This window comes from Adelges cooleyi, unplaced genomic scaffold (genome assembly GCF_023614345.1).
Source record: "Adelges cooleyi isolate 19-005CV unplaced genomic scaffold, UGA_ACOO_1.1 ACOO_flye_CR_arks_rails_tigmint_CR_PRNA_8, whole genome shotgun sequence".
NCBI classification, from domain to species: Eukaryota; Metazoa; Arthropoda; class Insecta; order Hemiptera; family Adelgidae; genus Adelges; species Adelges cooleyi.
The window spans coordinates 5,302,283-5,315,260 of NW_026096513.1; the positions used below are offsets into that span (position 1 = coordinate 5,302,283).

The window sequence follows — 12,978 nt, forward strand, 5'->3', positions numbered from 1 at the left end:
AGTTACATCTCAAACCGATGGGCTTATCTGGATGAATAATCAGTTCCTTTTGCTGGTGTATAATACTTGGTATTACCATTCAATCCAAATTTTCACAACAAATTGTATAAAAAAAAAGGCATTTTGTTGATAAATAATAAAAAATGCAGACCACTGACAACCGTGTAAGCAAATTACAAAATTGTTAAGTACCTATAATCTTTAAAGTCGAATATCATATTATCCATAATCTATGACAAAATAAATGTATTTTATCATGATATTATAAGTATTTTTATGTAATAATTCTTTTGTTATAATGTAATATATTATTTATTATTTAACCACGATTATGCTCGTGTGACATTTTATAATAATTATACCTAATGTGCTAACTTGGATAATTAAATAGGTATTGGCAACTTCTTGCGTGTTATCATTTTCTACACAAATTTTCATTTTGTGTTCGCAAAATGCCGACATACCTTTTTATTTTGTCTTGTGAGTGCGTTTAAAATTCGAATATTTTCTCAAGGGCGGGAAAACGGCGCCACGCCTACCCTAAATCGTAATGTTATGAACATTGAGTTACAATTATTAAGAAATAATACCCAATACCTATAAATAATTATGCTGTATTTAATTCTTTATAGCTGGGTCTATGATTATGAATAATGACAGTTAAAAAAAAAAAAACACCTATAACTTCTTCCATGAATTCTTATACAGCGTCTTTGGACGAGCGTTATCACACTTACGGACCTACGTTCAATTTTCCTCGGATCACTTTTGTGGGAAAACAGATGACTAATGAACGACAACAATAAAAAAAAATAACATTATATTTCCAAGTTACCAAGTCCGACGCGTACGTCTTATAATATAATAATTATTATTAAGATCTGTGTTTGTGCGTTAATTTATTGACGTTTTGTGCTCGTGGAATAGAATGTTCGCCGTCTGTTGAAAGTCGAACCTGTTTTTTTAAATTGTTGCCGTAGTCGATCCCGTCAAAATGAGCTTCCTAAGTAAACTATTCGGTGGCAAAAAGGAAGAAAAAGGCCCTTCTACCGAGGATGCCATTCAAAAGCTGAGGGCCACGGAGGAGTTGTTGATCAAGAAACAAGAGTTCTTGCAAAAGAAAATCGACCAAGAGTTGGAAATAGCCAAAAAGAATGGCACCACGAATAAACGAGGTAAGTCGTCTAATCTATAAAAAAAAAAAAACGTATAAAATCCTCAGGCTGCCATTGATTATTTTCATTGTGTTCGATCAACAGCGGCAATACAGGCGTTGAAACGCAAGAAACGCTATGAGCAACAATTGGAGCAAATAGATGGCACAATGTTAACAATTGAAACACAACGAGACGCTCTAGAAGGCGCCAACACAAATAATGCTGTTTTGACTACTATGAAAACGGCTGCCGACGCACTTAAGACAGCACATCAAAATATGTACGTTGTCGTTTTAGTATTCGATACATACACAATATTATTTGGCTCTAGAATTTTTAACCATAATAAATAGTCGTTTTGCATATCAATGTCGACCAACTAAAATCTTTGAACCTTACTAATTCAATTGCCTACTACTGAAAATAGCAGCTGCTATTGTCGGCTTCTTATATTTTTTTCTCTTATTAATAAATTACTATATTATCTCTTATCATTATAAGACCTTCATGTGTGGATGTCGAATAGATCTGTAAAATTGATTAACTTTTCTTTTGGTTAACATTTTAACAACAAGTATGAAACTTGTTGGAACCAAAATATGTTTGATGTTTTTTCCTGCTAAAGCATTATTATTATTATGCCCTATTACAGGAATGTAGATGATGTTCATAATATGATGGATGACATAGCGGAATCACAAGAATTATCAAAGGAAATTTCGGAAGCTATTTCCAATCCAAGTGGCATTGGTATTGATGTAGACGATGTAAGAACTGATATTAAAAAAAAAATGTCAAATGGAACAATCGATTTATATGATTTAATATGATTATAGGATGATCTACAAAAGGAATTAGATCAATTAGAACAAGAAGAACTGGACAAAGAACTATTGAATACAGGCAAGACACCATTATCAGATTTGCCAACTCCCGCTGTTCCAACCAGCGAGCCTGGCGGAAGAAGCAAAGGTACGTATTTATTTATTTTATGTATAGTAACTTTTTTGTAAATAAGCCACCAAAACACGGACCATTTGGACAATATCGGTAATTTTTTTATGTTAAATAATAATTAATATTGTACTTAATGCTGGAGAATAAGTCAGATTTAATTATTCCACTAACAAAAGCCATGAGCCATAAGGATTTATGAATAAAGTGTCTACACAAAAATCAATGAATTTCCATTGATTGGTAAATAAATTAGTCGGCTTATGGACGTAACTCATCGTCTGTTGTCCAGTGGCCTGTGTTACGGAATGTGTTGATAATAATATGTAATGTCGTGTTTGTTTTATCTGTCGAGTCAAAAACAAAGGATCTGTAGTTAAGTTCTGATAGTATAGGCACTAAAATGAAATCTGCGATTTCACTCAGTTGTGTTTTGAATTTGTCTTTATGATATTTATAACAATTGTATAATGTTTTAGCAAAAACAAAAGTTGTGGAAGACGATGACGATGAAATGAAAGAATTAGCCAAATGGGCTTCGTAAAAACATATATTGCTACAATCCATTTAGCGGTAATCATATTATAAATAAAAAATAAAACAATTATAACATTTTTAAACAAATTTAAAGTTATCAGTACAATATACTATTATTATTTTATACATAGAGGTGAGGCATTTACTGTTTTAACACGAATTTATTATTACCGCCCAATTTGTTTATATTTGTACAACTACCTTCTTCCTTTTTTTTTCTTCTGTATCTAGTAAAGTTAGAATAAAATATTTTACTTGTTCTAATAGTTTAATAACCTTGTTAAAAATTATATTAACGTAACAGAAGTTTAAAAAATAAAGCCAATTTTTCTAATCAATTTAGCCGGTTAACCCTTCGCATTTTCCATAAATAATTAACTCAACCGTGTACTATCTTTTTTGTACATACTATTGTATTGTGTCATGAAAACAAACATGTAATGGAGGTAACATAAAAGTGAGTAGGAATATCGTAGGCTATGATTTCTATTTATAATTATTTTGTAATTACTTTTATTGAAATATATTTGCATCATATATATTTATATGTATATGCATTTTTTTGCCTAACACTATTTGTGATTTTAGGTAATGCATAGTTTTTCTTTTTTAATTATTATTATTATTTTACAGTTTAAATATATTTGAATTTATGTAATACCCAACAAAATTTGTTTCTTTATATTATTTATTATTAGCAATTTTTCTATTAAAAGTTTGGTAAAAGTTGTACTTTAGATCTAAAGTAGAGTTTATCACGCTTAATTACCAAATTCAATTAAAAAGTAATTTTAATTTTATTATTATTTAATATTTTTCATACGTGAATGTTTACGTAACATGTAAAGTAGGATTACCAATGGTTAATAACAAATTGGGAAAATAAATATATTTTTCTCAGCAGGGATACTTTGATTTATATTTTTATAATTGATGTTGAAACGGGAACGCTTTCTAGTATAGTTTGCAAATTATCGTAGATGTATGATTGTTGAATAGCATAAAATGTATGCCATTAATATTTTATTATTATACTGGTCCTATGCTAAATATTATTAAATAAATTGATAATTTTATTTTCGGCTTTCAAATTGACATAATTTAAAAACAACTTGTGTACTAAACATTTATTTGTACTATACTTATTTAAACTGTTAATTTTAGTAATAAATCCATTTTGGACTGGCTAATGTTCATAATATATACTCAAGTGCGTGTTTGTGAATTTTAATGAAAATTAAAACTGCTACTTTCGATTTGACGGTCTATTCAAGTCTTACCATATTGAATTAAATTATTTTACATAATTCACTGTACTTATGTAGTATGCGTTTTTTTCTTTTATACAACTATAAAATCTGTATACATTAATCACAGTAATGAGGCGTTCTTAAGTAGGTTCTATAAAGTTTAACAATTTACTAGCATAAAATACCAGCAGAGATATTTTTTTTGTCTGCCGTTCAGTAATTTAGGTTGTTTTCTTTCAAATTCACCCTAGGATGAAAAGTAATTTCTTATCCATTTAGATGGATTTTTTTCTGCTTATTACCCAAGTCTCTTCATTCTCGGCAACTATTGGTATGTCGTCTGCTGAGTGCCAGCTCCTAGCCTTAAAACTTCCTAAGCTCAATTTTTATTCCAATAATCGATAGTCTATTTTCCACATTTCCAATTATTTTTAACATACATATAAAGCGAATTTAGATTTAATTACTTTATTGTTTTTATTAATTTTTAACTGTTAACATTTTTTATTGCATAACCTTATAAAAACTATATATATATATATTTTTTAATACATACAAAGAACACGTATCTCACAAAATTCCTACGCAATACGAGTATGAAAAATTGTACTCTAAGTACTCGTCACATGAGTATTAGACACATACCATAATGGTATGAGCTAATTAATCCCTTAAGTGGAGATCTTTGGCCACTGTGTGACGACAAACATACATCATAGACGTTTTGTTTTTTTCGAAATTTTCAATTGCTTGCACTCGAACTTCTTGCCATGCGTACAGGTCTCTGAAATCAAATTTTGAAGTCTTATTAACACTATTCTAATTACCAACAATGTATTTTACCTGTATATTGGTCGAACGTATTTCATTCTGCCAGAATGGTTGATGAATGTAAAGACCCATTCTAATTGTTCCAACCATTTCACCTTAATACATGTCCTCAACCATCTAAAATTTAGAATCGATAAAAATCAAGGAAAATTATTTAGATTTGTTTTTATTGTAATTATTACCTTAACAGTATTTCACAATTACGAGAACCGTTAAAATTGTACGCTTTTTGCATAGCTTTGATTTTGGATAAAGTCATATTGTCGACTTTCAAAAGAAGTGCTAAAAACTGCACTGTTTGGTTGGTTTCAAATTCGATCAAATCAGATTTATTGAACGGTTCTTCACCCGATTCATCCCATTTTGTCCAACGCTCCAATAGAGCTACACATGCATCCTGGAGACTTGTATCGTAACTAAATACAAACAAACGGTAAATAAAACATTACTCGTTGGAAAAAAAAACACTTACTGTGGTATTATTGGCGGCATTCCTGGCGTGTCCAGCCATAAATCCCAATCGATTTGCAAAGATTTGTCATCGTCTTGAAAATAAGATAATAAATACGACTTGAAATCATTAGTACTAATAGACTTGTACTTGAACTTATCCACATAACTTTTGAAAAACAAATTGAATTTATCTGAAAAATTTTAAATTAAATTAAATTATTAATAACGGAATAATTTAAATACACAACAATATTTGGAACATTCGTTAAAAATATGAGCTCGTTGGCGTTCACTGCCAAAATAAACTCTGTAAAGAAATATCTTAATTATCTTCAAAAAAAAATATCTTGCGTTCTTGTAATTTCTCAGAAAATTCTCTTCAAACACTGGTAATATGTATAATGCTATATAATCCACATAAACGTGATATCATACCGGCACCGAAAAGCTTTTCTAACCAAAATAGAAACGTGTGTCCTTTTTCATACGGACAAGTCGAAAACGCATCGTCGGGATCAATTCCAGTTAAATCGACCACCAATTTAGTTAATGGATTTTCGGAACCCAAAACATCGACCTAAGAGGAAAACTAACGTTAAAACTAATTACAAACACACGTTTAATGATATTACAGCTTGTCTAAGGTCTTCGAGGCCCTCGAGAGCAGCAAATTCCCTGGAACTTTCATTTTTCAATAAACCGTTTATCCTCCGTTCAACGTAAACGGTAAAACCTTCGTTCAACCAAAAATGTTCGAAATTACAATTTGTAACCAAGTTGCCAGTCCAACTGTGTGCAATTTCGTGTGCTACGACATTAACAAGACTCCTGTCGCCGGCCTAATTTATCGAAAACAAATTAACACATTAAAAACATATTGTAAAATTCAATAATATATTAATTTACTACTCACTATTAATGTGGGAGTAACAAAAGTCAAACAGGGATTTTCCATGCCGCCAAAAGGAAATGAAGGCGGCATAACGAGAATGTCGTAAATTTTCCAAACGTACGGTCCGCATACTTTTTCGGCGGCTTTTAATAATTCAGGAGTCTAAAATTTTAGTTTTTTTGTTGAATAGTAGACAACTAATGTTGAACAAAACACAATCGTCTCATTTACTTGCTCAAACTCGTACGCCGCTTTGTCAATCAACTCGGGTTCACACCACACTTTAGACACGGGACTTAAAGTCTTACTAACTAGGTTGCCGACAGCGATAGCTATTAGGTATGACTGAACAGGAACAGTTTGCTGGAATAAGAATTGACGTTTGTCACCACAATCGACTGTTTCCGTTGGAACTGCACTCATCAAAGCCATTAATGGTTTAGGCACTGTTATCTTAAACGATAAAAAACGAAAAAAGATTGTTACAACTACATGGTTTGTTCAAGCTTAATGCTAATACAACTTAATACTTTGGCCGAATATGTTGATTTTATCGACGGAGTATCTTGGCATGGTAACATGGAACGGGCATGAGCAGGCTGCACAATAGACGAGTTCATATTATTATAGAAGATTAAAATTTCAAAAATAACAATTTCTACATACTTGGTTTTGACTGAATAGATAAGGGTGTATTTTACCAAAAGTTTGTTCTGGCAACAACCACTGCAACGCAGTAGCGCATTTTGATGTTTCATAAGTGATTCGGATAACACAACTGAAATTTTTATCAAAATTCACAATGGTTAGAAAAAAAAATGTTTTAAAAAACATACAGCTCTCAATAAAATAAGAAAAATTACTTTTTATTGGGTGGTATTTTTATTTCCATTTTCGATCCGAAAACATCCAAACGCTCACCAATGTTATACTCCAATGATGATCCGTCATCTTTATTTACGACACTTGCAATATTTATATCTAAAATATCCAAAATCTAAAAGTGTATTTTATTATCAAGCCGGTATTTTTTAAATACTTATATTTTTTTTCTATTGACATTATTTTTGGCATACCACTTGATTGCAGTTTTCGTCAATCTTATTTAATGATAAGTCTACAAAACCTTTCAGTTTTTCATTGGAAAAATCTACTTCCAATTGTATTTCAATATGAGTAACCGCTACTTGTTCTGGAAAATTAGTTAAAATTGTGATTTAAATAAGTTACCATTAGTAACTAAATTATTACATAACACAATAATATTACTTAAGTACCCACTTAAGTTAATTCCTAGCGATTAAATAATGAAATTACTGGCCACTTCAAATTATTAGATACTGACAATTTCCAAGAACCAATATATTTCTACAATTGTTATTGACAATATAATAATTGATTTATTTATTTACGGCGTAAGTACTATTTTTCAAATAAACTAACAGGTAAGACATGAATTAAAGCTGAGTATCAATAAAATATACATTATCCGAAATTGTCAAAAAATTCAGCTTCCGAGCAAAAAAAATTAAAAATACTTCTTTCGATATAAAAAAAAAAAGATGTATGGTAGTAACTTTAAAATAACATGACTTACTTAACAAAGCAACTAGTGAAGTTTTTGGTTACTTAACTTCATCAAAGTCGAAATTTGTATAATAATTTACGCAAAATAAAAAAAGAAATTGAATGAAATGTTCGAAGGAAAAATTACATGACATATGCTCTTCTTGGACATTACAATATAACAACCCTTGATTATAGTAATCGAATAAATTCGTTGAATTAAATAATGTTTACTTATAATAATTTCTATATTTACCAGGCAAGGAATACGATCCTGGATCGTTGGGACTTAACCTCTTCCCAGCTGTCATTTTGATTGATTGTCCCTTTTTTTTATATATATATATATATGTATAGTATAAATTTAAATTATAATTTACAATTTATAATTAGTAAAAAATTGCAATAATAAGTCGGTTTCGATCGACTGAACAAAATATATCGACAGACGGGCTTGGCCTAAACTAATCAGTATTTACTAAAAAATCGACCGATCATCAGACCACATTCAACCGTTATCGCTTATCAGCTGTTATCACCGTAATGGTTCCGTCTGTTTACCGTGACAAAATTGTATGGTACGCCTGCAACTTGTGATAACATCAGAATGGCCGCCGTCCACGGGAAAACCACATCGGCAGCGGTAATGTGATGTGTTGATAACACGAGTTGCTGGCATACCTGTTACAATGTTACCATACCCCACCGGAATTATAATCACATTGTAACCTGTTGCGATAACGTCTGTCAATTTCGATAGATCAAAGAAAAAGGCTGTGAAACTAGTAAGAAAGCTCAGTAAAAATTAATTTTTTTTAACGAATTTAATCAATCCATTTTTATGCGCAGACAAATCACAGAAAATCTATTTTAATAATAATCGTTAAGGAGATTGCATGGTGTTCGACTTAAACCATGGTTTTAGATCAGATTAAAAGCCAGACAAAATTTCGACTACTTAGGATGGTCCGATTTCCATTCTGTAAAGTTAAACGAGTTCTTTGGCAACTCTACTAGGTTATGTGGGAAACAGATTTTTGTTTTTTTTTTTTTTGTAAAAATATATTTAAACTTAAAATAAAAATATATTTAAAAAATTACACGTTTTAAATAATTTATTTGCTTATAAACTATCTAAATAGGGTTAGGAGATTACTTTTTTAAGAAGGTGCCTATTACATTTGACAAATTTACAATAAAAAATCAAAATCTAGTTCTTAAGTTTTTAAACTTAAAGTTACATAATAATATGTATAATATAATATAAATATTATTTATATGCATAATGTAACTTAAGTATTATGAGTATGTATATCAGTGGCGGGTTTAAGGGGGCAGTAGCCCCCACCCCTCTTGGGATTAAGCTATTTTTTTTTTAAGGCAAGTATTATGATATATCAATAATTATTATAAAATATGGTCATTGAAGAATATGGTTATTTAATATTTATGGATATTTGAATATTTAGGTTTCCAGCTATTTTTTTATTGTTGGATTTAAAATACAGCTAGGTAAATTCTTGAACTTCAATTAGCCCCCCCCCCCCTTGGTGAGTGATAAAAACCGTCCCTGATGTATATAGGAAGTAATAAATACTTAAGGAAATTTACTAAGCTAAATATCCTATGTTATTTGAAAACATATTGAATCGTGTCTAATGAAGGGAAAATATTGTGCAAAGAAAAACTTGAAAACCTTACTGAACAATACTGTTATGTACAACTTTAATCACCCTGTACATTTATAATAATTCATTTGAAGAAAAAAATGACTAAATATGTCCTGTAAGTGCTTTTAATAAAGCTCAAAATGAGCGCCGAAAAAAAGTAGCACTAAGACAAAGAAAGTAATAATATGTATATTGTATTGTTTGTTCAGCTGATATCATAGCGAGTATGACAAAAAATATATGTTTTTTTTTTGGTTACTGCAAAATAAAAAAAATTGAATTTATATGTAGTCTTTGTCTGTAAGTTGAAACCATTAAAAACATCTTAGTTTCATTCTGGCATTTATCGATCAGTCACCAAAAACACAAAAAAAAGATATCGCGACTCAGTTTACTTCATCAAAAGAAAATGTTTTTCAACGTGTTTATTACTTTGTTGGTTTCGACTTTGGTATTTAACGATGGAAAATCTGTTTTCTGTGCCGACAAAGAGGAAACAATTGAGACACTCAATAAGCTTTTGGAATCTGAAGGATGGAAAAACATTAGCAGCTTGAAAGTCCGATTCCACGATAAACCAGATAAGGATTTCTCTGTAGATGATTTATTAAAGGATAAAATTGTAAACGATGACAACTACAAAATAAAATATGACATGGTCGTTTATTCGGTATCGTGTCTGCATGCAAATGCGTTTGTCAATTTTATCAATTTGACCAAAACCATTAGAAATATTTCGCTCAGGGAAAGACGTCGCTTGAGGGATATTAGATCGAATAAAAAGTCAGTCGGAAAACGTGGCAAAAAAAGGTGTAGAAAAGTGTCCAAAGATAAAGAGCGTTCGTCAGACGAACAAAACGAACAAGCCGACGAAGACGATCTTGACGAAAACATTCAACCGTCTTCTAGTCAAAATGATAATGATTTAACGGATTACTGGCAAATGGTCGAGTCTGTGATTAAACAATTTAAGGACAATTGGTTGATGTTTGACCATATGTTTCAAGCGTTGCGTTTTTTAAAACTACTGGCCCCGCATGAATATTTCGAATTGCATTTACCCGAAGTAATAGCATTCGACACAATCGTGTCGTTCTATAATGATAGATCCGCAGACTTGAGACGGATTTTATCCGAGTACATCGGAGAAGGCGGTAACTATTCCGAAGAAAACCTGAGCGATTTAAGCAGGAGAATCAACAAACTCCTCAGCCATACCGATCTGGAATCGTTAGATGACTTAGTAAACATCTATTGCGTTATACCAGAGGACCATAAAATACGGGTCGTTGAAGATAATAATATATATCCAACTTATTTTGAAACACGAGGAAAAGGATATATTCCTACAAGCGAAGAAATATTTGCAGTCGTACGACAATTGGAAGTCCAAATTAAATCGATTGTAAATGATGTCACTAAAAATTACTTCACAGATTTGGGGTTCGTTTTTGTTTTCGCGGACTAGAGACCAAAATAATACACACAGTTAAAAAATGTAAGTCAATTTAGTGTTCAATTACACAACAAAACACGTTATAAATATTTGTTACACTTTAATCTCGATATAAATTATAATTATTCATAATTCTGTAGTATCATATTATTATAAAATATATATTAAAATAAAAAAATTAATTTACCTATTTGGTCGTTTTATTACTTTGGGAAAATCAAAACCGTATATTTTCTTTTTGCACTAAAGCAAAATGAATAATACCTACGTGTACCATAAAAATTATACACTTCATGCGTACACGTGTTACGACAACGATGTTGTCATCTTCAGCGCTAACAACAGACTACGTGTATTTTATTATTTATTCAGCTGATAACATAGCGAATAAGGCAAACGAAAAGAGTTTTTTAGGTTTCTGCAATAATTGAATTTATACGTTGTCTTTAATTTTAAGTTGAAAATATAATAACATCTTTCATATTTCATTCTTGCATTTACATCAATTAGATCAGTGTTGCAAATAACAAAAAAAAATCTCCACTCAAGTTTACTCCATCAAAAGAACATGTTTTTCTACGTCTTTATTACTTTATTGGTTTCGACTTTGGTATTTAACGATCGAAAATATTATGTTTTCTGTACCGACAAAAACGAAACAATTAATAAGCTTTTAGAATCTCCAGGATGGGACGAGATTAGCGGCTTGGTTCGATTCCCTGGTACAACAGGCAATAACTCTTTCTCTGTAAGTGATGTATCAGAGATAAACATTGCAGAATCCAATGAAATTTTAAGCGATTACTCCTTCGCGATAAAATATAACACTATTGTGTGTTCGTTATCGTGTGTCTATGCAAACGCGTTGGTCAAATTTAATTATTTGACAAAAACTGTTTTAAATGTTGTCCAGAGGGAGAGACGTCGCTTGACCGAAAAAAAGAGTAGAAAAAGAGCACGGGAATACAACAAGGCGCATTCGACAGATGAAGAAAATGTACAAGCCAATCAAATGGATCTTGTCAAAAACGAACAGTTTTCTATTGAATATTTTGGTGATTTAATAAATTCCTGGCATATAGTTGAATCTGTGATAAGACAATTTCAAAAAAATTGGTATATGTTTGACTACATGTATGAAGCGTGGCGGTTTTTAAAACGACTGGCTCCGCAAGAATATTTTGAAACGCATTTACCCGCATTAGTAGATTTAGACAGCACTTGTTATTTTATAAAGATAGATCAGCTGACTTGAGACCAGTTCTGTCCGATTACCTGGGGGAACACGATTATTGCTACATAGATAAAATAAGCGATTTACACAGGAGACTTAACCTACTTCTCAGTTCTACGCCTACCCAATCGTTGGTTGATTTGTTAAACAACTATTGTATTATACCAGAGTACGATAAACCGTGGATCGTTGAAGAAAAAGATGTATACACATATTTTTATGGAAAAAAAGGGAATCGATATTATCCTACGAAGGAAGACTTATTTGATGTCGTACAAAAATTGGAGATCAAAATTGATTTGCTTGTAAATGATGTGACTAAAAATTACTTTACAGACTTGGGGTTCGTTTTTAATTTCACGGACTAGAGACTACAACAAACATACAGTTTTTTAAAAAAAATTTAACTCAATTTAGTGTTCAATTGCATTACAAAACACGTTATAAATATTTGTTATACTTTAATCTCAAAATACAAAATTATAATTATCCATAGTTCTGTAGTATCATATTATAAAATATATATTTAATAAAAAAAGTTAATACATTTAGGCCAGTAAACAACTATTGCTATTTCTGTGACCCTACGACAAATTGAAAAAAAAGTTAACAGCTGTTACCATTAAGAGGGCGTCGCACCAGTGATTTTCAGTGGTAAAAACATGTTTAAACAGACTGAAAATAACTCGCTTAATTTTGGTTTTAAAGTAAAAGCACCTATTATAAAATTAAAAGAAAACAATACTTCGGAGGGCAAGACGGTGCGTTTTTTTAAAAAAATTAATTTTTTGGAAAGTTACAGTCATTTAAAAATGTTAAAATAGTCGTTATTTCTAAACTATGTACTGAGCGTTATACTTGGAATAATGAAAAAACGCACTGTCTTGCCCTCCGAAATATTGTTTTCTTTTAATTTTATAATGGGTGCTGTTACTCTAAATTCAAAATAACCGAGTTATTTTCAGTCTGCTTAAACAA

At 30.8% G+C, this 12,978-nt stretch overlaps 2 protein-coding genes and 1 long non-coding RNA gene across 4 annotated transcripts; 2 read left to right on the forward strand and 1 right to left on the reverse strand.

Moving 5' to 3' along the window:
* Positions 1-792: 792 nt before the first annotated feature.
* On the forward strand, positions 793-2,826 carry LOC126845636 (charged multivesicular body protein 4c). The gene is made up of 5 exons (XM_050584418.1): positions 793-1,175; positions 1,260-1,437; positions 1,810-1,924; positions 1,994-2,129; positions 2,591-2,826. The coding sequence occupies exons 1-5, from the start codon at positions 995-997 to the stop codon at positions 2,653-2,655; spliced, it is 675 nt and encodes a 224-aa protein (XP_050440375.1). The 5' UTR covers positions 793-994; the 3' UTR covers positions 2,656-2,826.
* A 1,559-nt stretch (positions 2,827-4,385) lies between these two features.
* On the reverse strand, positions 4,386-11,087 carry LOC126845635 (leukotriene A-4 hydrolase). 2 transcript variants are annotated; one of them, XM_050584416.1, is made up of 14 exons: positions 10,954-11,087; positions 7,897-7,966; positions 7,151-7,266; positions 6,938-7,071; positions 6,741-6,852; positions 6,605-6,673; positions 6,306-6,527; positions 6,096-6,236; positions 5,815-6,021; positions 5,618-5,759; positions 5,202-5,373; positions 4,912-5,145; positions 4,742-4,846; positions 4,386-4,682 (listed from the first exon to the last, which is right to left on the reverse strand). In XM_050584416.1, exons 2-14 carry the CDS (start codon positions 7,949-7,951, stop codon positions 4,562-4,564), a joined length of 1,830 nt encoding a protein of 609 aa, XP_050440373.1. In that variant the 5' UTR covers positions 7,952-7,966; positions 10,954-11,087; the 3' UTR covers positions 4,386-4,561. The 2 variants fall into 2 exon arrangements, with proteins under 2 accessions (XP_050440373.1, XP_050440374.1); XM_050584417.1 differs by lacking the exons at positions 7,897-7,966; positions 10,954-11,087 and having other exon boundaries at positions 4,387-4,682; positions 6,938-7,055; positions 7,151-7,252.
* Positions 11,088-11,211: 124 nt separating this feature from the next.
* On the forward strand, positions 11,212-12,545 carry LOC126845782 (uncharacterized). The gene is made up of 2 exons (XR_007686826.1): positions 11,212-11,514; positions 11,680-12,545. It is a non-coding gene; the product is annotated as an uncharacterized LOC126845782 (long non-coding RNA).
* The last annotated feature ends 433 nt before the right edge of the window (positions 12,546-12,978 follow it).